The following is a 25,874-nucleotide window of genomic DNA, read 5'->3' on the forward strand; positions in this document are numbered from 1 at the left end:
GAATTAAACTTACTAACCTCATACCAAACATTGAACTTTTAGCTAAGAAGCATCAGGCTCAGAGATCCCATTGAATAAAAGAGTAAGTATAAAGTTTTTTTTTTTTTTTTTTTTTTTGTTTAAAATTTCATGGGGGGCCAATTATGAAAAAAAAATTGTATAGAAAAGCTCTTTAGAGGGCAATAATTAAAAAAAGGTTGAAAAACACTGCCTTAAATATATCTAAATGTAATCTCTAGTTTTCCATCATCTCTTCTAGGTACTTTCATCAGCCTACCTTTTAATTCCTTTGATTGAAGATGAAATTATCTTAGTGACAGCAACAGGAATGGTATGTTGTTAATATTTGTTGTTATTTGTTAATATTAATATGTTGTTAATATGGTAACTGTTATGTAATTGTGAGAACATTATTCACATAACCCCACTTCAAATAGTAACCCATTAAAATTACATTTCAAGAAATTAAGGTCAGTTAGAAAGTAATGCCTTCTCATTTTTATTTCATGCAATACTCAAGACACATGAAGTGTCACTGAACTTAGTAAGAGATGATGATGTGTCAGAGTCAGATGTGGACTGCAGGAGAGGAAAGGCCATCACAGTGCATATTTTGTCATGATCTCAGTGGTACAGGGACCTAGCATTCTTATAGAAGATTGAAACTTCAGATATTTCCTTTGTAGCACACATTTGCCAAGTGCAAGATTTTACCAAGGATTTTTGTAATGCATTCACTTAGTGATATCAGTCCACCATGGTCCCTGAAGGCAAGAAGTTTGCAAGAAACATGTCTCCCTCATCTCAGAAAACTGTGGCCATGATTGTTCTTACTAATGATGCCTTCTTGAATTTCTTGATCGGGGGGGAGGGGGGGAGGATTGTAGAACTTGCACAACACTATCCCAGAGATTGCTATGCAGCAATAGATGCACAGCAGAAAGGGGGGGGGGGGTGGAGAGAGATTTTCACAGATACGGAAGGCATGCTCATGTTCCATGTTGAAAAAGAACTCTTAAGAAAGATGGGACTGTATTAAAAAAAAATAAATAACTATCATCTTCAATATTACACTGGAATTTTTTATGCACATGTCTTGTAAATTGCATGAAATAAAATATTGAGTCCTTAATAATGACTCAATATTTTATTTCATACAGTTAACAAGGCAATGCATAAAAAATTCCAGTGTATATTGAAGATGATGATTATTTTTAAGACTGATCCTTATTATTTTTTCAGTGAATTTGTAGTTTCAGAAAAGATGCTTGCATTTAAAGTGAAAATTTTCTTACTTGATTGAACAGTAATATAGTTTTGTTCTTATCTTTTCAGACCAAAGATGAATGGATATTTAGTTGTTCTCCTTCACTTAAAAATGGGGTTAAAATGTGGTAAGTAAAAGCATAAAATCATTACTATGTTCTTTTTTTAAAATATGCCAATTTTGTGTATTTAAATATGAAATAAACACCCACAAGTGTCACAATATGCAGTAATCTAGCTTTGATCTTAAAATCCTTAGTACATAAAGTGCAGTATAATTTCATATTTTAAATATAAATTTCTTGTGCATTTCTCTCACCAGAGTAACATTAATGTTTAACCTGTGAAGTATATTGTTGAAAGGCATAGTTATTATTTACAAGGACTTAGGAAAGAAATGAAAACTATACTTTCTTTAAAAAAACAGAATTTAATAGATATAAAATTACAAATCAGGATGCAAAATTTGGAATTTTGGGAACTGTTTCAATTAAATTATATTACAGTTTTGGAAGAAACAAGGCCATTGTTGTGAAATCTGTTTTAAGGCTCTTTCTTTGTAGCAAATTAATTGAACAGAGTCAACTTATATACTGTTCTACTTGTTCTAATGAATAGTTGTAGCAATGGTAAGCATGTTGTATACAGGTAACCAAGAACTGATAGTTGAGACAAGAGTATTCCTCTCTGAAAGTTTTGTTTTCTCTCATGGTAAACTTTGTTGCCTCATCACAAGCTCACCCATTTGATAGAGTTTAGGTTTATATAAAGGATAAAAAGTCAACATTTCAGCACAAAGGCAGGAAGATGACAGGATTTCCTCCACTGTTGACTCTGCTGCTCCATTGAAGAGTCATATTGGAAGCACCAGTTTTTATCTCCAGCAATAGAAGCAACAAAGGTGTTAGCATTAAGTGAACTTTGCAGATGGTTAGCACAAATCATAACCTTTTTGTTCTGGTGTCAAGCTATGCAGAACCAATCTTGCATGCAATTTTTTTTTTTTACCCCAAACCTCAGAAATTTGTTGTTTAGCATTAGCAAAAGCACATGATGCAAGAAAGCAAGTTTATATACATCAGCCAAAAAAAAAAAAAAAAACCCTTATTTCACCCATCCACTCGCTCCAATTGCTGGTTGATTGCGGAACAAACTGTTTTTGCTTATGTTTCTCAGTAGCCATGTTATAAAAATTCCTGGACCCTTTCATTTTTTTCTATCCAAACCTACACTGGAAGGGTAGTCCAACTGGAATCATTGTCAGCACTTCCCCTTTCATCACAAAAATGACCATACTACTCAAAAACACAAGAAAGCTATAAAGCTTCATCACCATAAGTACCTTGAAACAGATTATATGTCTCTGTGTCACTTTTGGCCATTCAGAAAAATTTAATATTCACTCATTACTCCACCTTTTCATAACACCAGACTGATATTGACCAGAAGAAGCTACATGTGAAGACATTGTTGGAAAGTCATGCTATGCATGCTGAAACAGAAATGAGCAAGCAAGAATTTTCATGTAGGGTAGAACAATCTGCTTCATGCATACATAAAAAAAAATCTGCATTTCTATCAATTAAAAAAATTAGTCCTGGAACTTTTTGATGGTAATATACTCTTCTGTTATTCGTTTTAATTTTATTGTTATGTTTATGCCATGTTTATTTTTGTGTTGTTTTGTTGGATAGAAGTTATAAAATTTAAAAATTTCTGCCTTTTCCCCATTCTGCAGGTGCCTTCCATTTTTTACACATTCATAAAATTTGATGCAGTTCTTAGTAATAATTTCACTTAATCATAACTTATATGTATTAATTATATGTTAACTCATAGTGAACAAGGAGAAAACTTGTCTGATCAATCAGAATTAATTCCAGTCAAGTCCAGAGGTTCTCAGCGTAGGATGATCCAAATTAAGGCAGCATTACCACTTGCCAAAGGATATACCCATCTCTTGATACATATTTCTCCATCTAGTGGACAAGTAAGAAAAAACTTTTAAATTTTTTTAATAAAAATTACCATCCAATTTTTTGGATGGTAATTTTTCTTTGAATGAAGAAATTGTTAGTAATTTTAATACCTTTTGTAATTTTACCAAGAATATGGCTAAGATTCATATTCAATTGGTTGTGGAAGGAACATATTAAAGGCTTTTTAAAAGTTTGGATAAGGATAAGGTCTTGGGGAAAGGGTGCTCAAATATAGTAGTAGTAGTAGTAGTAGTAGTGGCACATGATGCAAGAAAGCAAGTGTAGGAGCTTATGCAGCATCAGCCAAGAAAAAAAAAAAAAAAAATCACACCATTCCCTCCAAATGCCTGTCCAGTTCCTCCTTAAATTTATCCAACCTATCAACTTCCACAACGACAGATGGAAGTTTGTTCCAGCAATTAACCACCCGCTGGCTAAAAGCAAATTTCCGCACATCTATTCTACATCTGTCCTTTCTTAATTTGAACTTATGTCCCCGTAGGTTCGTAATCTGAACAAGTGGAAGGTTCCCATCAGAATTCAGCATGCTCAACCCATTCAAGGCCTTATAGACCTCAATCAGATCACCGCGCAGGTGCCTAGTCTCCAGCCACTGCAATTTGCAGAACTTAAGCCTCTCTTGGTAAGAGGATCCCTTCATTCCCCTCACCAATCGTGTTGCTCTTCTCTGTACACGCTCAAGCAAATCTACATCCTTCCTAAAATGAGGCCTCCAGACCTGTACGCAGTACTCAAGGCGTGGCCTGACCATTGCCTTATACAGAGGGACAATCACCTCCTTTTCCCTGCTAGCAAAATTCCTATATATCATTGACAAAACCCCATGACCTGCCCTAGCAGCCTGTCTGCATTGCTCAGAAAACTTCATATCTGACTGCACAATTACTCCCAGGTCTTTTTCATTTTCTACCATCTTAAGTGTAGTACCACACAGTTGGTACATTTCTCTGGGGTTACTTCTACCCATATGCAGTACTTTGCATTTGTCAAGGTTAAACTTCAGTTGCCACTTCTTAGCCCATCTGCCCAAATTATCTAGATCCTGTTGCAGTAGCACACTGCCATTACTGTCATTAACAACCCTGCCAACCTTTGTGTCATCTGCAAACTTCGACATTAAGCCTGATATACCTTCATCAATATCATTGATAAATACACAAAAGAACAGTGGACCCAACACCGAACCCTGTGGGACTCCACTAATAACATTAGTCCACGAAGAGCAGCACCCATTGATTACCACCCTCTGTCTTCTCCCACTTAACCATCCTTTTATCCATTGTAGCAACTTACCCTTAATACCATTCTGCTCCAATTACACATTTCCACTATGATGCTCTGAATTTTCTGTAAAGAAATTCAGAGCATCATAGTGGAAATAACTAGTCTGTGATATATTCCTATAAGGAAATTCAGGATGACATGGTAGTCCTCAATAAGATAGTCAGAGAAAAGAAAAAATTTAAGAAATTTTTGAAAGAAAATTATTTATCAAATGTTAGCTTATAGAAATAGTGAGGTCATAACCCCGCTGAATAAGACTGTATATGCAGACTACACCTAAGAAAGAGACAGACTTTCTTTTCAGCAATTGAAGAGTGTATATATGGAGGACACCATGAAAATCATTGGAACCATCTTGTTGTGCACCAAAAATACAGGCTTCTAGAGGAGGTGTAATTGTCTGAGGCATGATTTTATGCATATCCTTTTTGTGGTTTCCTTGGTCCCTGATCCAGTGGATCAGGGGACCAAGGATGCCATAAAATCAAGGATCTGGTGGATTAGGGGACAAAGGGCACCATGGACACATCTTCAAACATCTGCTCTGGCCGGCCCCATCCTCAGATCTCATTCAGCATCTGTGGGATGAACTGTAAAGATGTATTTGTTTTGCCAGTTCATCCCATCTCTCTCTCTCTCTCTCTCTCTCTCTCTCTCTCTCTCTCAAGTCTACCCATATCACTCCAGGAATTGGGGGACAGTTTTGTTACATAAATGGTCCAATATTCCTCATTTCAATTTTCAAATTTTTTAACTCTGTATTACATTGTGTTTATTTTGCCAACAGTATTCCAACATACTATTAGTTAATGGTCCTAATAAAGTATTTGGGATGTAAGATAGCTTTTAGGAAAATAGAGTACAAGATGATAGTCCAGAAGGATTTATTTGTACTATAATGGTTTCCTGCACATCTGCTGGTTATAAGAGATTTGGATGATCTTATTAAATAATTTTTGAAGGGGTGATCTTACATTGATCTTACTAAGTGATTTAATGCATAAAGAGGATCACTAAGAATTATAACAAGAAGTTGAGGAATGGCTGAAGAGTGATGATTTCCCTTCAGTAGTTTAAATCTGCCTATTGCCAAATAAAGAATATCCAATCTTGTTTCCACACATCCATTGGTCAACCTTGCTGATAGCTACCATTTTCTGATTATTTGTGAAATTCAAACAACTAGTATCCCACAAATTGACAGAAATCTGCTTGAAATGGAAATTTTCCAAGGTTAATTAGAATTCATTCTTTTCAAACATCTGCTTTGATTATCAAATCATTGGATACCAATCCTTTAATGATGCTCGTTCAGATTCTAGCTGCTGCTGCTGCAACCAATACCCAAAATCAAATCCATACTGGTCCTTATAGACAAACTAATTAGTGGTGGGATGATATACATCAGAATAATCTGGAACAAAGTAAAAACTGAATGGTAGATTTCCTCCAGCACTCTCTACAATTTTGACCCTGCTCTGGTCATTTTTGGCCATTTGCACAACGTTTCTGGCAGAAACATTTGTGCAATCTCAGATATATTTGCTTATGAACTTTTTTCTAGCAGGAATGCAAATTTTTTTTTGTGCAATGCAAATTAAATTTCAGCACAAGACAAACTCTTTCATATAATCAGTTCTTTACAAAGTTGGAATTACAGGAAGTTTTAAACAAATCAACAAATGGTGCACCAGGTCCTGTTGGAATTTAGTTTCTCATTCTGCAACACCTAGACAACTCTTTATTGCTTTTTCTAAATTGGGTCTCCTGAATAAATTTAAGAACTAGACAAACTGTTGGAGGGGATGGGGAGGTGATGTGGGAAGTATTTTTTGGCTGATGCTGTATAAGCTTGCTTTCTTGCATCATTTGCCACCACTAATACTATATAATACACTCATTTCCAGAAGCCGCTATCCCAATACATAGTAGTCATTGTAGTGCTAGATTTTTCTAAACCCGAAAAAAGACCAAACAAATTTTCACAACTATAGACTGATACCAATAGCTGCTTGGGCAAGATATTAGAAAAAATGATCCATCATACAGTGTTTTATTAAAAATAGAACTTTTCAAGTGTTTTATCTCAGCACTATTTTTCAATCTGTTATTCAAAGAGGCATACCATGGGGATTGATGCCCAGCATTATACTACACTCTTAGCTATCAGAATAAACAATATATTACAGAACATTTTGGCTAATATTGACATCTACCTTTATGCCTATGACCTTGCAATATCTTGCCATTCACAGGTGTTCCATTGAATAGCAACAGCGGCTGACAAAGATCAAAATAGTTTTGTGGATTTCACATAATGACTACCATTGGATTCAATTTACATGTAGCCAATAGTTATCAAGGCACATACCCACATATTAGCATTAGTAGAGGCATATGATGCAAGAAAGAAAGCATATACTACAGTATCAGCCAAAAAAAAAATCCCTTCCCATTTCCCCCATCCATTCACTCCAAATGTTTGTCTAGTTCTGCCTTGAATTTATTCAAGCTGCCCACTTCTACAATGGCAGATGGAAGTTTGTTCCAGAAATTAACCACCCGCTGGCTAAAGTCAAATTTCTGCACACCTATTTTACAACTGTCTTTCCTCAATTTGAATTTGTCTCCTCAGGCAATTAATCTGGGTAAGAGGAAGAATCTCATCAGCATTGAGCTTGCTCAAACCATTCAAGGCCTTATACACATCAATCAGATCACCATGCAGGTGCCTAGTCTCCAGACACATTTGAAGATGAAGTAATTTGCATAACTTCATCCTTTCTTTGTACGAGCAACCCTTCATTCCATTGTTGTTGTCCTTCTCTGTACTCTTTCCAGCAGCTCTACATATTTCCTAAAATGAGGTCTCCAGACCTGTATGCAGAAACCAAGGTTTAGCCTGACGATTGCCATATACAAGGGGATAATCATCTCCTTATCCTTGCTAGAAAAATTCCTATATATCATTGACAAGACACCATGAGCTACTCTTGCAGACCATCTGCACTATTCAGAAAACTTCATATCTTACTGCACAATTAACCCCAGGTCCTTTTCATTCTCTACCTCTGTCAGTGTAGTAAATTTAATAACATCAAAATTTTGCCTGACTTATTAGCGCTTTTAACACATCTCTTTAGCGTTCAACCCAACCAACGATTTCCTAACAGCAATCCCATTAAGCATTAATGTCAAACACATAATTTATTTTTTTTTATAGGTCCTAACCACTGAAATCCCAGGAAACTAGGTGGCAGGATCTGCCAGAGCAATTTGTTGTGATACTGGATACACCCGACTAGCCTCCACGTGGCAGGGTATGGGCAACGTCGGACCCCACTAGGGTCCTGGTGGCCAATAAGCCGGATAAACAATGGGCACAACATATCACACTGCACAGACACGGCCCACACACTTTCAAGTCTCTGGCTTGACAGTGAACTGTCCTCGATACAGCGAAACACATGCGGAGATGGGAGAAATCCCAGGTGCCGTCTGACACGAACATACCTGTCAGTGTAGTACCACACGGTTGATATGCTACTCTGGGGTTACTGCTGTCCACATATGGAGTACTTTACAGAGGTGACGAACTTCGGTTGACACCTCTCAGCCCATCTGCTCAACTTTTCTAGATCCTGTTGCAGTAGCATACTGTCATTAACAACTCTGCCAATCTTCATATCATCTGCAAACTTAGACATTAAGCCTGATATACCTTCATCAATATCATTAATAAATACAGAAAACAACAGTGGACCCAACACTGAACCCTGTGGGACTTCACAAAGAGCAGTGTCCATTGATTACCACTCTCTGTCTTCTACTCAACCATTCCTTTATCCATAGCAGCAATTTGCCCCCAATCCACACTGCTCTAATTTGTATAGCAGTCTTCCATGTGCAACAGTATCAAAAACCTTCCTAAAATCCAAGTATATGATATCAAAATTGTTTTTGATATCATATACTTGGTGACCACATCATAGTATCCAATCATATTGGTCAGACAAGACTTCCCTTTAACAACTCCATGCTGTGTCTGAATTATTACTCTAGTCTTGTCTAGATGATCCTGCAATGCTTCTTTAAAAAGTGACTCATTATGAGAGCTTCCCCAAAGAAGCTCTCATAATTATGCCTAAGGGTTTGCTTACTTTCTTTGCTGCCTCTTTTAATGACTGGATAGATCCCATCCACACCAGGTGCCTTTCTTATGTTTATCTTTAGTTTCTGCTGCACTTTGCTCTCAGTTATTACAAAATCATTTAGCTCACTGCCAGAGTTTAATACACCTCTGGCATTCACCTCCCTGAATAACTCCTTGTGCAAATGTAGATGCAAAATACTCATTCAGTTTGCTAGCTATCTGAGCAGGATCATCAACAGTCGAACCATCGATATCAAGTGGACCAATCTGATTCAACCCTTTCCTCCTAGAGTTTACATAAGTAAAGAACTCTTTGCTGTTTTTCTTTGCATTCTTTGCCAAAGATTTCTCATAATGTGCCTTTGCCTGCCTAACCTCCTTTGTGACTTTGTTACAGACCAACTTATATCTATCATAGGCTTCCATGACACCCATTAATTTATATGTATCCCATGCATTTTTCTTCTCTGCCACATGTCTCATTAGTTCATTTGACATCCATTTAGGTCTAAATCTTGAATAGTATTTCTTAGTTGGTATGAAAAACCTAGTAACTTCCAAATTTAATCCATTTAGAATTTGCTGTTGGTAACATCATCAGTTGGTCTCACTGTATAGAATTTAAAAACTTCAGACCATGGTAGTAACCTTTACTAAAGGTGACACCTTAGACAATGCAAAAGCTCTGCAAATTTATACCAATGGCTCAAAAATATGATAGCTACTTCTGGGTTCAAAGCCTATATATAGTGGCCAGTGAATCTTCACTTCACCTTCAGAGAAAGATGATACTCCTTAATTATGTAATAAGATCTGTAGTCTCCCTTCTCATCTCATCGGACCAAATACGGAGGATGCGGAAAGGTCAGGGAATGACCACCGCATTTTCCCGGAGCAATATGGCCTTAGTTGCTCATGCTCCTAAAAACCAAATAAAACAAAACAATCTCATCTCATCAGGACAAATTTTTATGATTCTTGATGGGTAAACCTTTTCAGAATTAAACCTCATGAATATAAACCTACAGGAATCTACCTATAAGAACTAATGCAGCAGTGGAATATACATCGGGCCAATACTTATCAAGACACAGAGAACCTCCATGGAAAATATGTATACCCTCATATGATAGATACTTCTATCATTGGGAGAAACATTTGAGGGAATATTTCTCCCAGTGATGATGCAGCCCACACCTTAGACAATGCAAAAAGCTCTGCAAATATATACCAATGGCTCAAAAATTGACCACTGTGGAAGCCTAAATAAATTTGTCTCAGCTGGACAGGTATTTGAAATGAACGGAGGGGTGAAATGGGAGTGGTTTTTTTTTTTTTTTTTTTTGGCTGATTCTGCATAAGCTTGCTTTCTTGCATCATATGCCTCTACTAATGCTAAAAAAAAAAAAAAAAGTTGCAGTGGTCCTCCCAGCATCAACTGTCTCTGTTTCACTAACGTATGAGTTCAGTATGTTCAGAATTCTATGATATTAAGATGGCTTTGACCCTTCTTGCTAATATTTTCAATTTAAAGAGCATAATCTGTATAAACTCTTTGAGTGCAACGTTGGCCCTCCACTATAATTTTGGCACTTTACTTCTAAAACAAATAAAATCTCATGTTTCAACTCAATAACAGTAAACCAACTTTCATATTCTGCTGGATTCCTTGCATAACAGAATGTCAGGAAATGAGTATGTAGGTGAAGAAACCTCTCCGACAATAATCGCACTCGGATTCCTTTCACAGAATATAAGCGAATCATATGCTGAATGTGCATTTCATTCTTTTTTTCTTTTTTTTTTTTTTTTCTTTTTTTTTTTTTTTTCTTTTTTTATTTATTGAGTAAAGCAACCTCTTGCCAAAAATATCTGGCAAATCCACTTAATATATGGAATTTTTTTTTTCTTTTTTGTCCTTGCTTTTTCCCATTATATATGGGGTCAGCATTTTTATCATTTTGGCATGCAATTTTTACAGCCGGATGCGCTTCTGGCGCCCACCCTCATATGCGGTGGTCATTCCCTGACCTTCTGCATCCTCCTTATTTGGTGGTCACGGGGCTCGAACCCTGGTCTAATCAAGAAGCGTGTGCTATGCACTACTGCTCCTGCCCACCTGGCTATGGAGGCACCCACTTAATATACTGAATATACAGTGAAAAGGGTACTGAAATTTGGCATAAGGAGATATATAAAAAGTTTTCAAAACATAGAACAGATTACACAGCTGTGGAAATCCAGCTTCCAATCAAATAGACATAAAGAGATTGTTCAGGCTATAGCATGTATTGGCTATACTCATCTCACACATCTCCTTTATACTGCTAGTAGATGATGCTGCATTTTGTGTGCACTGTGGCTTATCACTTATTGTAAGACATTCTAATTTAATGTACTCAGTATCGACCTGCAAAATCTGTATCCTTCCAGTGCCTCTTTAACTGACAGGAGTCTCTTCGGCTTAATCATATTATTGGAGAACAATTCCATTCTTTTTCAGTTATCTTAATAGAAACTGTGGTTTTAGTATTCATATACCTATGACCATATAGAGGAAATAGTAATATTTTACATAAGGATTGATTCACATCACTAGAGTATCGTTCACCTCCCCCAACCAGGCATAGAATAACCATGTATGTGACAGCTGATTTCATAACGCTGTGACTCTGCTAGTTTTTGTCCTATGTGCTTGTTATTCTTTAGCTACATTCTTGTAGCAATGATGGGATGTAGCATAATCATCTTGAAATATGTGATTCCAGTTTATATTCTTACTTGCATTGCCTTACCATTAATATCTGGAGGACTGTATATCTACAGGAAAACTGATAACATATGATGAAATCTTTAGTGACTATGACAGCATCTAATCTCTGTAGAATGCTCTCTACCAGTTTCTGGAAATGTCCCCTAAAATAAGCAATGGAGATTTCCAGGACTGCTGGGAGTCATAGGGGAACAAGTAAATACATGGGATGTGTTAGGGTAACTAAGAATAGGAACAGGTGCATGTATACTTCCATGTACACCAATGCTAGGAGTGTAGTTAATAAATTTGATGAGTTTGAAGTGCTAGTCAAGACATCAAAGGCAGATATTATTGAGATGTGGTGTCACACTGATATAAACAGTGCAGAATTGGAATTTGGGGAGTGCAATGTGTATAGGAAGGATAGACAGGACAGGAAGGGAGGAGGGGTTATGCTGTTAGTTAAGAAACACATAAACTCTAAGGAAGTGCATCCAATTGATGTTAGTGGACAATGCAGTTTTGAGTCTGTTTGGTGTAAAATAAGCACTGGCAAAGGAAAAATGAGAGTAGGTGTATGTTATAGGCCTAATGAATCTGATGAGTATAATGAGCAATTGTGAAGAGAAATAGAGTGGGCCAGTAAATCAGAATGTCTTATAATGAGGAATTTTAACTTTCCAGATATTGACTGCAATTTGTGGGTTGGACACACACACACTAGCAAGACTTTCGTGGATTTACTGGATGATGTTTTCTACAGCAACATGTTCAAGAGGCAACCAGAGGGAGTAATACTCTTGATCTGATTATCAGCAGTAATTAGTCATGCATTAAGAATTTGCAAATAAAGGAACCACTTGGAGACAATGATCACAATGTACTGATGTGGGAATTACTTAAAGATGTAACTATCATCAAGGCTAAAGGGAAGGGCTTTTGGCTTTCGTAAAGGTGACTACAGTGGTCTCAGACAGTTTTTAAATTCTGTACAGTGTGATCAACTGATGATGTTACCAATGTTGAATTCTATATGGAAACTAGGCTACTAGGCTTTTCATTCCAACTAAGAAATATTGTTCAAGGTAAAGGCCTAAATGAATATCAGATGAATTTATGAGGCTCGAGGCAGAGAAGAAGAATGAATGGGATTCATATAAAGTATCAGGTGACACAGAAGCCTATGGCAGGTATAAACTAGTCTGTAATCAAGTTGGTGCCTCTGTAGCCAGGTGGGCAGGAGCAGAAGTGCGTAGCACACGCTTCTTGATTAGACCAGGGTGCGAGCCGTGCCCACCAAATACAAATGCAGAAAGGTCAGGGAATGTCCACTGCATATCCCCAGAGCAATATGGCCTTAGTTGCTAAAAAACAAATAACAAACAATAACAATGTAATCAAATCACAAAGAAAGTTAGACAGGCAAAGGCAGATTATGAGAAATCTTTAGCAAAGGATGCAAAGAAAAACAGCAAAGAGTTCTTTACTTATGTAAACTCTAGAAGGAAAGGGATGAATCAGATTGGACCACTTAACATAGATGGGTTGACTATTGATGATCATTCTCAGGTAGCTGATAAACCAAATGAGTATTTTGCATTTACATTCACACATGAGGAGTCATTCAATGAGGGGAGTGCCAGAAGTTTATCAAACGCTAACAGGGAGCTAAGTGATTTTGTAATAACTGAGAGCAAAGTAGAGGAGAAATTGTTAAAAGTTGAACATAAGGAAGGCACCTGGGGTGGACGGGATCTATCCAGTTATATTAAAGGAGGCACAAAGGAAGTAAGCAAACCCTTAGCCATAATTATGAGAACTTCCTTTGACTTAAGGGAGGTCCCCATTGACTGGAGGTGTGCAAATGTATCACCAATTCACAAACTGGGTTCAAAAGTTGACAGAAGTAACTACAAACCTGTTAGTTTAACTTGTATTCCAGGGAAAATAATGGAATCACTTGTTAAAGAAGTATTGCAGGATCATCTAGACAAGACTGCAATAATAGTTAAGACACAGCATGGGTTTGTTAATTGGAGGTCTTGTCTGACCAGTTTGATTGGATACTATGATGTGGTCACAGAGAAACTGAATGCAAAAAATAATTTTGATAATCATATACTTGGATTTCAGGAAAGCTTTTGATACTGTTGCAGGAAGACTGCTGTACAAATTGAAGATGTATGGCATTAAGGGTAAGTTGCCACAATGGATAAAGGGATGGTTGAGTGGAAGACGACAGAGAGTGGTAATCAGTGGACACTGCTTTTCGTGGACAAATGTTGTTAGCGGAGTTCTCCAGGGTCCGGTGTTGGACCCATTGTTGTTTTATATATTTATCAATGATATTGATGAAGGTATATCAGGTTTAATGTCCAAGTTTGCAGATGATACAAAGGTTGGCAGGGTTGTTAATGAGTTGGAGTATGCTACTCCAACTGGATCTAGATAAGTTGGGAAAATGGGCTAAGAAGTGGCAGCTGAAGTTTAACATTGACAAATGCAAAGTACTACAAATGGGTAGTGATAACCGAAGAGAAACATACCAACTCTGTGTTACGACTCTCAGGGAAGTGGAAAGTGAAAAGGACCTGGGGGTAATTGTGCAGTCAAATATGAAGTTCGCTGAGCAGTGCAGACAGGCTGCCAGGGCAGGTAAGGATGTCTTGTCAATGATATATAGGAATTTTGCCAGGAGGAACGGGGAGGTGATTATCCTGTTATAGAAGGCAATGGTGAGATCACACCTAGAATACTGTGTAGAGGTCTGGAGGCCTCATTTTAGGAAGGATGTAGAGTTGCTAGAACGAGTACAAAGAAGGGCAACAAGATTGGTGCGGGAAACAAAGCGGTGCTCTTACCAAGAAAGGCTTAAGTTCTGCAAATTGCAGCACCTGGAGAGTAGGCACCTGCGATGTTATCTGATTGAGGTGCCTTGAATGGGTTGAGCAAGCTGAATGAGAACACAAGTCCATGCATAACCACCCACAGAAAAACAAAAAAAAAAAAAAAAAACGAAATGCTGATGGGATTCTTTTTCTAGCTCAGACTAAGAATCTGAGGGGGCACAATTTCAGATTGAGGAAAGATAGTTGTAGAATAGATGTGTGGAAATTTGCCTTTAGCCAGTGGGTAGTTGTTTGGTGGAACAGGCTTCTGTCTTTTGTTGTGGAAGCTAATAGCCTAAATAAATTTAAGGCTGAGCTGGACAGGCATTTGGAACAAATGCAGCATTGAAATGGGAGCGTGTTTTTTTTGGTCGATGCTGCATAAGCTTGCTTTCTTACATCGTATGCCTCTACTAATACTTATTTTCCATCATTCGACCTTCAAGCGGCAACCAGTTTAGAAGCTCTGTTTTTTTGGGCAGTCTCTCCTTGCATGCACTGATGATCCAATTCATCCCAGAAGTTCTCTATGGAATTTGAGTCAGGGCTCTGAGCTAGCCAGTCCAACTTTTCAACACTCATGTCCTCAAACCAGGCTGTCACAATATGAGCAGTATGATTTGGAATTCTGCTGATACAGGTATTGGCTTTCCCAGATATGCTTTTCACAAAGTAGGCAATTCATTATTGTTTAGAATGTCTAGATAGACCTCAGCATTTGTGGTTTCATCCAATGCAACCAGTGGTCCCATGTCAAATCATGAAAACCAGCCCCAAACCATCACACTGCCACAACCATCAGATTGGTAGACCATGTAGCATGACTCATCACTCCAAAGCACAGCTTTCTGTTAGTCTGCTGTTAATGAACTGCAGGCATTACACTACACCAAGCTGGACAACATATTGCATTAGTCAGGGTGATTAGTGGCTTATGGGTGGCTGTACGACTGTGGTAACCCATACCATGCAGCATCCTGTGCACTGTATTGGCATTGATATGTGTCGATCATCTTACTGAAGGCCTGTGTATGCTGCAACAACGTTGGCCTACTTTTCCCAAGCAGATGATCATTTGAAGGGATTTCCTGTCACATTCCATCATCTTCAGAGTTTTTCCAGGTCATTACAGCACCAGTCTACTTCCATTTGGAGATCATCCTATTATCATTCCACTCTGGAAATCTGTTAACTTCTTCAGTCACAGCACCTTACATCATAAATATACTACTGTCTCCTTGAAGGCCTACGAGCATATTTATAGTTGTTTAATATGTGATGTTTAAGTAGAATGTGGCATCAATGGAAGGATAGTCAGATAGTAATGGGCAGGCAGCATAGTTCAGTACTGGGCAAGAGGGAATTTTCCTGCTAATGCTGCTTATTCCAAGAATTTTGAATTTTGTTCTTTCCTGCATAATACACAAAAAAATACACCGCGTTTTTTGTGATGCTTGAATTTAGAAAACCACCTACCGAAGCTGTTTATTTTTAAGTTGAGACACTCAAAAGTTAAATATATCCTGCTAAATAATGTTTACATTTCTTAACATAAAACTTAATTTTCTTATGTTTTTATCTTTATCTTATTTTTATTTTTTTGTAAATCATTTTTTTTTTTGTAACTCACTTTTTACTAAATGAATTTTTTTACGATAAATATTACACAATATTTTCAGCACAAGTTGCTAATTATAAAAAATTGGCTTCTATTTTTCAAGTATAACTTATTTTCTTATGAATATTAATACCATACCTAATTCTTAAATTTAGAGCTATGTGTGTCTTTTTCAGGTGGATGTCTTAGGCGAACGTTATAATCCAAAAAGCAGGCATCGTACTGTTAATCTTCCATCTTTTCTGCGCAACTTGATATCATTTTCTCCTATTAGAATAATTACAGTACCTCTGACAGTAGGTGCAGTATTCTACAATTTTACCTTAAACGGAATGGGAACTACCTGGCAAACATCTAGTTTCATACTAGAGACTCGTATCTGTAGAAGTGGTGCCTCACTAGGTATGCTGTGATTAATTATTCAGAATGTTGTAGAGATTGCTCTTTTTTCTGTATTGGATTAGAAAATATGTGTGAGCAGTATTATGTTTTACTTAATTTTATTTAGTTTGGTTCTATCTTTTTGTTTTACATTTTCTTCTTCCTTCTGTACATTTGCATCATTAATTTAGCTCTCTAAAATAGCCAGTTTTATGTGGTAGGGTCTTGCCCAGAATCCCGACAGTATCTATTATATTGTAAAAATATATGAATATAATTCTATATATTTATTAGTTTTTAGTAAGTAAAAATTTACCTTATCAGATTAATTGTGTAGAAAGAATATAAAAAATAACAATTTTAACAACAAATACCTCTCAATTTGAAGATCATGTTTTCTGTTACAGAAACAAACAGCATTAAAATACGATCAGCAAATAAAAACAACTTAGTTAATTTTACTTTATTATATTGCATTTAATCATATACCTCTACTAATGCTAATTGGTAAATTTTCAAGTCGAATTTTAGTATTTGTGTAGGGCTTGTGAGCAATAATTATAGGTATAGCAAAAATGCTAAAGATAAAAAATTTGAAATGAGAATAATTTTCAGAATATGAAAATTTAGAGTAATGTATTTTGGCAGCAGCATAACATGTCATAAATATCATTAGCATAACCAAAACTGTAATTATACAGGTATTTGTTATTAGCTGTACTTTCACAAATTTCTTTGACAAGCACATTAGGCATGACCATGGACACTGACAGGATATTTTGAAAGGGGAAAAAATATCCCATAACCGGGACAATGTGTTTGGAGAAAAATTCCAGCAAGTGGACTGGCATCTCAGTATGGCACCAATGAAGAATTTAGTTTGCCGCTTCGACATTTGTGTGCCTTGGCATTTATTCCTTCTGGGAGATACCACAAGCATTTATGTTCTGAAGCCACATTTTTCAAGGGAAGCTAGTGATGTGATAGAATTTATAAAATGGTTTGAAGACAATTATATGTATGAAAGAATTAGACAGTATATTCGGTCCTTGAGGTTGTCACAGACATTCTCTCAGATATGCCAGACAAGCTGTTCTTGCTACCTGGGAGTCTAAAACGCTGATGGAACTGATATTCGGGTGATACTTAAGTCAAGTGGACCCAATTTCGGCGAAGTCCGGACGGTCTATGACAGCCAAATCCTCTGCTTGCACCTTCACGATGTTGGGACTGTTAGTAATCCTGGGTATAACCTCCATGCACAAGTACATGGTGGGTGACCACCCAGGTGTGAACCAACGTAAGCAGGGGTCGAGGTGTGGCGCCCACACCACATGGAGGAACGCCGCCCCTCTATGTTACCAGGCAGTACTAGGTGGTAGATGACTCATCTACCGGTGAAATACCACCACTTTGCTTATTGGAGGCTTGAAGTGGTGGAACCCATGTTTAGTCTCTAGAGCTAAGTTCCGGCCAACCCTTCCCTATCTCTTCCATCATGCAGTATGATTGATGATTTTTGAAGTTATGATGACTGTCGTGGCGAGATCCAATATTCCTTACATTTCGAGGGTACAGCTCTAAAACGGTGTTCGCAGGCCGGCCGCTAGATAGTACACCGGACCAAACCTATTGGTAACTCTCTAGGAGGCTTCCGGATCAGCTAGTGTATAATCTTGCTACCTCTACTCTGCCAGATAGTGACTGGAGGGAGTCCGAGTAGTGTGTATGCGGGGAGCATTGTCGAGGGCCACGTTATGTCAAGGATCTGGGTATATTCTTACCACATGTACGCCATATCCAAAAATTTCATTACTTCATACAGCATGTCCCACCCACTTTTCTTACTATTGAATACACCATGAATTGTCAAAATAATAGAGCAAGCTTATCTGCGAAAAGATCTAAACCTCCCAAGGACTTCCTAATTCATTTCACAAATATACGTGGTCTTAATTCCAATCTCAACGATGTCCATTTCCACTTGCAGTCTTCCAAACCCCATGTACTTTTTCTGACTGAATCTCAGTTATCAGTTGATTCAACTACTTCTCATCTCAGATGTCCAAATTATTTGCTGTATGATTCCTTTCGCCTCAAAGGTGGTACTTGTGCATATGTCCGTTCTGATATTCCCTGTCAGAGACTTGGCAATTTGGAATCTCCTCTCTTTGATCTTCTCTGGCTTAAAATCTCTCTACCTCATTGTGTCAAATTCATCTGTTGTCTCTACCGTTCTCCCAACTCCACTAATCACTTGGAGCTCTTTGACTTCCTCTCTTTGCAACTTGACTTTCTCCAGTCTAACTTTCCTAACAGTGAGGTAATTTTCCTTGGTGATTTTAACGTTCACAACTCCAGCTGGATTCCATTTTCTAGTCACACCGACCCAGCAGGTCGAGATGCTGAGGCTTTTGCAATTACTAATGACCTAGCACAGATTGTTCATTTACCTACAAGAATACCGGACAATCCCAATCATACAGCCAATACACTTGATCTTTTTCTCACAAACAACCCTTCTAAGTACAAGGTCGAAGTGAGAGGTCTTTTAGGCATTTCAGATCACAACTTGGTGATTGTCTCTTCTCCAATGGAACCTTTATCTCATGGCTATTCCCAACCTCGTATTGTTTGGCATTACAAGAATGCAAAATGGGATGACCTGCGAGACTTCTTTTCTTCTTTTCCTTGGTCTGATTACTGTTTCAAAACTTCTGATGTCAACGTTTGCTCAGATCGTGTCAGTGAAATTATTCTTGCAGGAATGGAATCCTTTATCCCACACTCCACTTTAAAATCTCGTCCTTTATCTAAACCTTGGTTTTCCAATAAATGTGCTAAGGCTGTCCAAGAGAAGAATGTTGCATATCGTAATTGGCTTGTTTCTAATTCTTCAGTTTCATTTTCTGCCTACACCAAAGCTCGCAACAATTGTAAAGCAGTTATTAATCAGTCCAAACTAGAGTTTGAACAGGCTAAGAGTAGAAAACTTGCTTCTTGCCCTAATGGTAGCCGAGCATTCTGGTCTCTTGCCAAAGCTATTGGCTGCAACTTTTGCCCATCTCTGCTCCCACCTCTGTCCAAACCAGATGGTTCTGTTGTCACTTCAGCCAAGGAGAAAGCTGACCTGCTAGCATCCCATTTTTCTTCCAGCTCATGTATTAATGATCTTGGTAAAACACCTCCCACCATTCCTAACACGCTCCATTCAATGCCTCCTGTGGTCTTCCGTCAAAAGGATATCAGAAGGATTTTGATGAATCTTGATGCTAGGAAAGCTCCAGGTCCTGATGGTATTTCTCCACTTGTTCTCAAAACTTGTGCTCCTGAACTTACTCCTATTCTTTGCCGCCTTTTGTCACTTTCTTATTCCAAAGGTGTTTTTCCTTCTGCTTGGAAATTTGCTCATATCCAGCCAGTTCCTAAAAAGGGTGACAAATCCCTCCCATCCAATTATCGTCCCATTGCAATTACTTCTACTCTTTCTAAAGTAATGGAGAAATCAATTAACCGCCAACTCTTAAACTACCTAGAAACCTTCTGTCTGATCAACGATCGCCAGTATGGATTCCGCCAGTGTCGATCCACTGGTGATATTCTGGCTTATGTTACCCATTTATGGACTAATTCAATGGAAAGGTTCTGTGAAACACAAGTAGTTGCTCTTGACACCTCAAAGGCTTTTGATCGTGTTTGGCATAAAGGTCTTCTAAACAAGCTTCCATCTTGTGGTTTGTCAACTGTTTTTAGTAATTGGTTATCCAGTTTTCTCTCTGATCGCTCACTGAGGGTGATGGTAGATGGCTCTCTGTCTTCCAACTTCTCCACTAATGCCGGTGTCCCCCAAGGTTCAGTTCTTTCCCCCACTCTTTTCCTCTTGTATATCAATGACTAAGATAATGTCTGCTGACTAAGAGAGTCTGCTGACGAGGCTACTAGAGACGGTCGTGTTCCAAGCCGCTAAGTGGATTTTTCTTATTTATTGATTTGATTTGAAATTTTGTTTTTCTAAAACTTTTGATTTAAATTTAGTAGTATAACATTATTTTGTGATTTTCTGATTAACGTGGTGTATTTATTCTTTACTCGGCCTTGTAATTGCATAAAAGTATCGGTAAAGGTTTCCACGTGTTTCAACTCCACTACCGATCGTAATTTTCCCGCCATTCTGATACGATATTTGTATGCCGTACTAGATAGCGTTAGTTGAACTTCGTTAGCAGTTAAATTGTACGTTTAAATAAATACATATAACGACTTAGATTACAAACGTAATATAATTAATTATATTTAACATAATTAATAACATAACATAATTAATTATAATTAATTAATAAATTAATAGAATCATGACTCAGACCAGAGCAGCAAAGCAAAAGGCTCAGGCTAATGGAAGCGCTGTGGCTCAGAGCAGAACTGAGGGGGGCAGTTGTCCTCTGACTCACAGCCTTATAAAATGCACTGTTTGCTTGATGTTTGCAGAGCAATCGAGTACGGGACATGATACTGCCAAGGGGGATGTCTTTGTGTGTGCGCGATGCAAGGAGTGTATCGATATCAGGCAACAACTCGGCGTTCTTGTGGGCCTATATGAGAGCTTGAAGGACAGGGTGGATGCCCTCGAAGAAACTAAATTGAGGGGCCCATCAAGCTCTCAGCTGCCCACATCAACGCCAGAGCTTGCACTTGGGCATCGCGTGACACAGAGACAACCCCCAAGGCAGAATGCGCTGGTCCCGAAGGAACTAGTAGTTGTTGGTGACTCTATTGTCAGGGAAACGGGGAACATGCTTTGTAAAAAAGATAGGTGGAACAGGACCAGGGTATGTCTGCCAGGGGCAAAGGTTGATGACGTTGTAGAGCGAATATCATCTTTTAAGGGCACAAAAGGTGATATAGTTGTACACATTGGCACTAATAATATTAAGAGTAGGAGACCGGCAGAATTACTTAACAAGTACAGGTCACTGTTGAACAAAAGCCGAGAATTAGGGTTGAATTTGAAAGTGTCTGCAATTCTGCCCAGACACGATAGGAGGGAGTATATGATGAGAGCCTTGTCGATCAATTCGGCCCTGGAAAGATTGTGCAAGGCTCAAGGGGTAGAATTTTTTTCAGCCTGGACTGTACTTGTTAACAGGAGAGACTGCTTCTACAGGGATGGGATACACTTAAATAGAAAGGGTGCAAGAATATTTGCTGATGCTATCGAGGCAGTGTTAGGTGGGTCGGAAAACTGCTAGCTTGGGGGGAGACAAAGACCAATAGATTGACAGTAGCCACTGGCAGAGGCGAAAGAGATTCTTGCACTGCTTCTATTAGAATGAGCAGAAGCCTGAAAAACAAGATGCATGGTATTTCAGAGACTGCTGGGAGCCATTGCGGTACAAGTAAACACATGGGTTGTGTTAGGGTAACTAAGAATAGAAACAGGTGCAGGTATACTTGCGTGTACACCAATGCTAGGAGTTTAGTAAATAAATTTGATGAATTTGAGGTATTGCTCAAAACATCAAAGGCAGATATTGTTGGGATATCAGAGACGTGGTGTCACACAGATATAAGGGATGCAGAACTGCAATTTGGGGAGTACAACGTCTACAGAAAGGATAGACAGGATAGGAAGGGTCGAGGGGTTATGCTATTAGTTAAGAAACACATAAAAACCAAGGAAGTGAAGCCAGTCGACATCGCTGGACAGTGCAGTGTTGAGTCAGTTTGGTGTGACATAAGCATTGGGAGATCAAAATTGAGAGTAGGAGTGTGCTATAGGCCTAATGACTCTGATGAGTATAATAAGGAACTGTACAGGGAAATAAAGTGGGCCAGTAAATCAGAGAGTCTTATAATGGGAGATTTTAATTTCCCAGATATTGACTGGAATTTGGGGGCTGGTTACTCACACACTAGCAGGGCTTTTGTGGATTTATTGGATGATTGTTTTCTACATCAGCATGTTCGGGAGGCAACTAGAGGGAGTAATACTCTTGATTTGATTATCAGCAGTGATTCTTCATGCATTAAGAATCTGCAGATAAATGAACCACTAGGTGGCAGTGATCACAGTGTGCTGAAGTGGGATTTACTGAAAGAGGTAACTACCATTAGGGGTAAAGGGAAGGGTTATTGCTTCCGTAAAGGCGACTACGATGGACTGAGACAGTATTTAAATTCTATACAGTGGGACCAACTGATGATGTTACCAACAGCAAATTCAAAATGGGAAGCATTCAAAGAACTTATCTTGGAAGCTACTAGGCTTTACATACCAACTAAGAAATATTGTTCAAGTTTTAGGCCAAAATGGATGTCAGATGAACTAATGAGGCATATGGCAGAGAAGAAAAATGCATCGGATACTTACAAATTAACACATGACACGGAAGCCTATGATAGATACAAGTTGATATGCAACCAAGTTACAAAGGAGGTTAGGCAGGCGAAGGCAGATTATGAGAAATCCTTGGCAAGGGATGCAAAGAAAAACAGCAAAGAGTTCTTTACTTATGTAAACTCTAGAAGGCTGACACATTCTTCCATTGACTGGAAATCCTATCCATAGTTTTGCCGATGATAGCACATTGCATTCAACTTTCCATTTTGAGAAACCTTGTCCTGCTCAATCAGCTTCAAGTTCTCGAAAATCTGCTACCAATTCCTTAAATGCCGATCTTCAGGTAATTCTCCAGTGGGGCAAAGACAACTTAGTTGATTTCAACCCTTCTAAAACTCAGTCTTGTCTTATATCTCGCAAAAAGGATTCTTCTGCTCCTATGCTTATCTTTAGTGACACTCCGATTTCTAGGCAAAATGATATATCTCTTTTAGGGATTACCCTGACTTCTAATCTCTCTTGGCACAAGCACATTACAAATATTGCTTCCTCTGCATCTAAAAAACTTGGTTTTCTCTTTCGCTCTCGGCGTTACTTTTCTTCCAAACAGCTGCTCACTCTGTATAAATCGCAAATCCGTCCTGCCATGGAATATTGTTCCCACATCTGGGGTGGTGCCCCCAAAACCTCTCTCAGGCTTCTTGATTCCATTCAGAAGAGGGCAGTTAGGTTAATTAATGATTCATCTCTAACAGAGTCTCTCCACTCGCTTTCTCATAGACGTACTGTTTCTTCTGCATGCCTCTTCTACAGATACTTCCATGGGCACTGTTCTTCTGAATTGGCTTCTATAATTCCCGTTCTCTCTTTCAAAACAGTCCGAACACGTGCCGCCACCAGCCAACATCCATTTACTGTCCAACTTCAAACCCACAGAACCACCTTTTCATCTTCCTCATTTATTCATTCAACTGCCGTTTTCTGGAACAACCTTCCCTCATACGTATTTCCTGAAAATTACAATCTACAGAAGTTCAAGTCCAATGTCAACAAATATCTTCTTTCGTCTTCTCAACCTCCAACCCAAGCACAGTACTAAGTACTATAGGTTCTAATACCTCTCGTGTTTGGGGTTCTCATAAAAAAAAAAAAAAAAAAAAAATTTATGGTAATTCACACTCCACCATTATTCCACCAACATTATGGTCCATATTCCGTTCAACTGGGAATTTCATGCACCCAAAACAGTATTGAGGCTTGGCATAGAAGATGGGAGTGTATAGTTGGACGAGCACATATTGGCGTATATAGGATCATCGAGGAATTTCAGAAAGAACAGCAGTAGCAGTAGCAGGTCAATAACCAGGCTGAATGCATACTTCATGGTGAACCCTGCCCATAACATAAGAAGGAAACATTCGACAGAGAAAAACGAGAATAATGACAGTTGTGAATGATCGTAAAAATAGATCTGTGATGGATTACCTTCATGGTATTGCACACAATGTATCTTTATAAATATTATTTTATTTTATGCATTCATTAATATGACATAAAATATTAACAGTTATCATATACTGTTTGCGTAACTGCAATGTACACATTCCATGTGTTCAAATACAATTTTAATGTTTTTAACGGCTGTTTTGATTACATGAAAAACATTTTTTATCACAAACAGTTTCCGAGATTTGGACTCTAAATTTGTTTTTTAAAATACAATCAGTATGTCGGGATTTTTGAGCAGCACCGCTCTCCAAATTATCACCTAAATTTAAATCTTCAAAAATCTGGTTAAATTTCCTGATTTGCTACATAGAAATGTATGTTCTCTCTGAAATCTGTTATCTTTCTACAAGCTTCCAAACCCCATTTAATTTTTCTAAATGAATCTGAAGTTTGCTTTCTTCAACCACATCTTATCTCACTGACAACAGCTTGTTTTAATCACTGAACTTAATTAAATATTGCTAGATCAATTCCATTATAATATTATTTATGTATATATTCATGTTGATATTACTTTTTGAAACTCCACTTGCCTTGGGTTTTTTTTTTTTTTTTTTGTGAACTATCTTTGGTTAAAATTCTTTATCCAATACAATTAAATTCAGTATAGAGTCAAGCAATCTCAAACCATCTGGCACTGATTCAACAGTAAACTTTACTGTTGAATCAGTGCAGTCAACATAATAAGCTTCATTGGGTCTGTGCCAAATATAATGGTTCATATCCAGTCCATGGAAGTTAAATTTGGATTCATCAGCTCCCGTGTATGTTTATATGTCCTAGTTCTTGTCCTAATTTTTAATTAAGATTATAATAATATATAGTATGTGAGATTAAATGTATAAACTAAATCTATCATACATTATCAAAGTCATTTTTATCACATTTGTGGAATTGAAACCTTTCCTGTTAAGAGCACCCTTTTGTTCCCCTCACTAATCTCATTGTTCTTCTCTGCACCCATTAAAACAGATCCACATCCTTCCTAAAATGAGGCTTCCTGACCTGTATGCAGATGTGGCCTGACCATTGCCTTATACAACAGGATAATCACCTCCTTATCCCTGCTGGCAGAATTCCTGTATATATTCTTAGCAGAAACCCCCATGAGCCGTCCTGGCAGCTTGTCTACCTGCTCAGAGAACTTCATATCTAACCACACAATTACCCTTATGTAATTTTCATTCTCCCTTACCTGAGTATGGTACCTCACAATTAGCATTAATCTGGGATTACTATTACCCATATTAAGTACCTTGCATTTGTCAATGTTAAACTTCAGTCAACACTTTCTAGCTTATCCGGCTAACTTGTCTAGGTCTTGTTGCAGTAGCAACGCTGATTACTGTCTTTAACTACCCTGCCAACCTTTGTATCGTCTGGAAACTTTGACATCAAACCTAATATGCCTTCATCATTATCATTAATAAACACAGCAAACAACAATGGACCCAACACTTTAACCTGTGGAACTCCTCTAGTAACATTAGTCCATGAAGAGTAGTTCCCATTGATAACTACTGTCTTCTCCTGTCCAACCATCCATTTATCCATAGCCATAACTTGCCTTTAATACCACACCACTGTAGTCTGTGCAACAGTATCAAAAGCTTTTCTAAAATCCAAGTGAACAATATCAAAAGCTTTTCTAAAATCCAAGTGAACAATATCAAAATTACTTTT

The 25,874-nt window shown here is 37.9% G+C and overlaps 1 protein-coding gene across 1 annotated transcript in view; it reads left to right on the forward strand.

Moving 5' to 3' along the window:
- The window catches only part of PGAP1 (GPI inositol-deacylase), a 166,468-nt gene that overhangs the window by 113,560 nt on the left and 27,034 nt on the right, over positions 1-25,874 (forward strand). Inside the window, exons 13-16 of the mRNA XM_090371276.1 lie at positions 260-331; positions 1,336-1,394; positions 3,106-3,256; positions 16,141-16,366. Of these exons, the coding sequence (XP_090227402.1) occupies positions 260-331; positions 1,336-1,394; positions 3,106-3,256; positions 16,141-16,366 (508 nt within the window). The remainder of the gene's footprint in view (positions 1-259; positions 332-1,335; positions 1,395-3,105; positions 3,257-16,140; positions 16,367-25,874) is intronic.

This window comes from Mastigoproctus giganteus, chromosome 4 (assembly GCF_048544385.1).
Source record: "Mastigoproctus giganteus isolate SK-2022 chromosome 4, ASM4854438v1, whole genome shotgun sequence".
NCBI lineage: Eukaryota > Metazoa > Arthropoda > Arachnida > Uropygi > Thelyphonidae > Mastigoproctus > Mastigoproctus giganteus.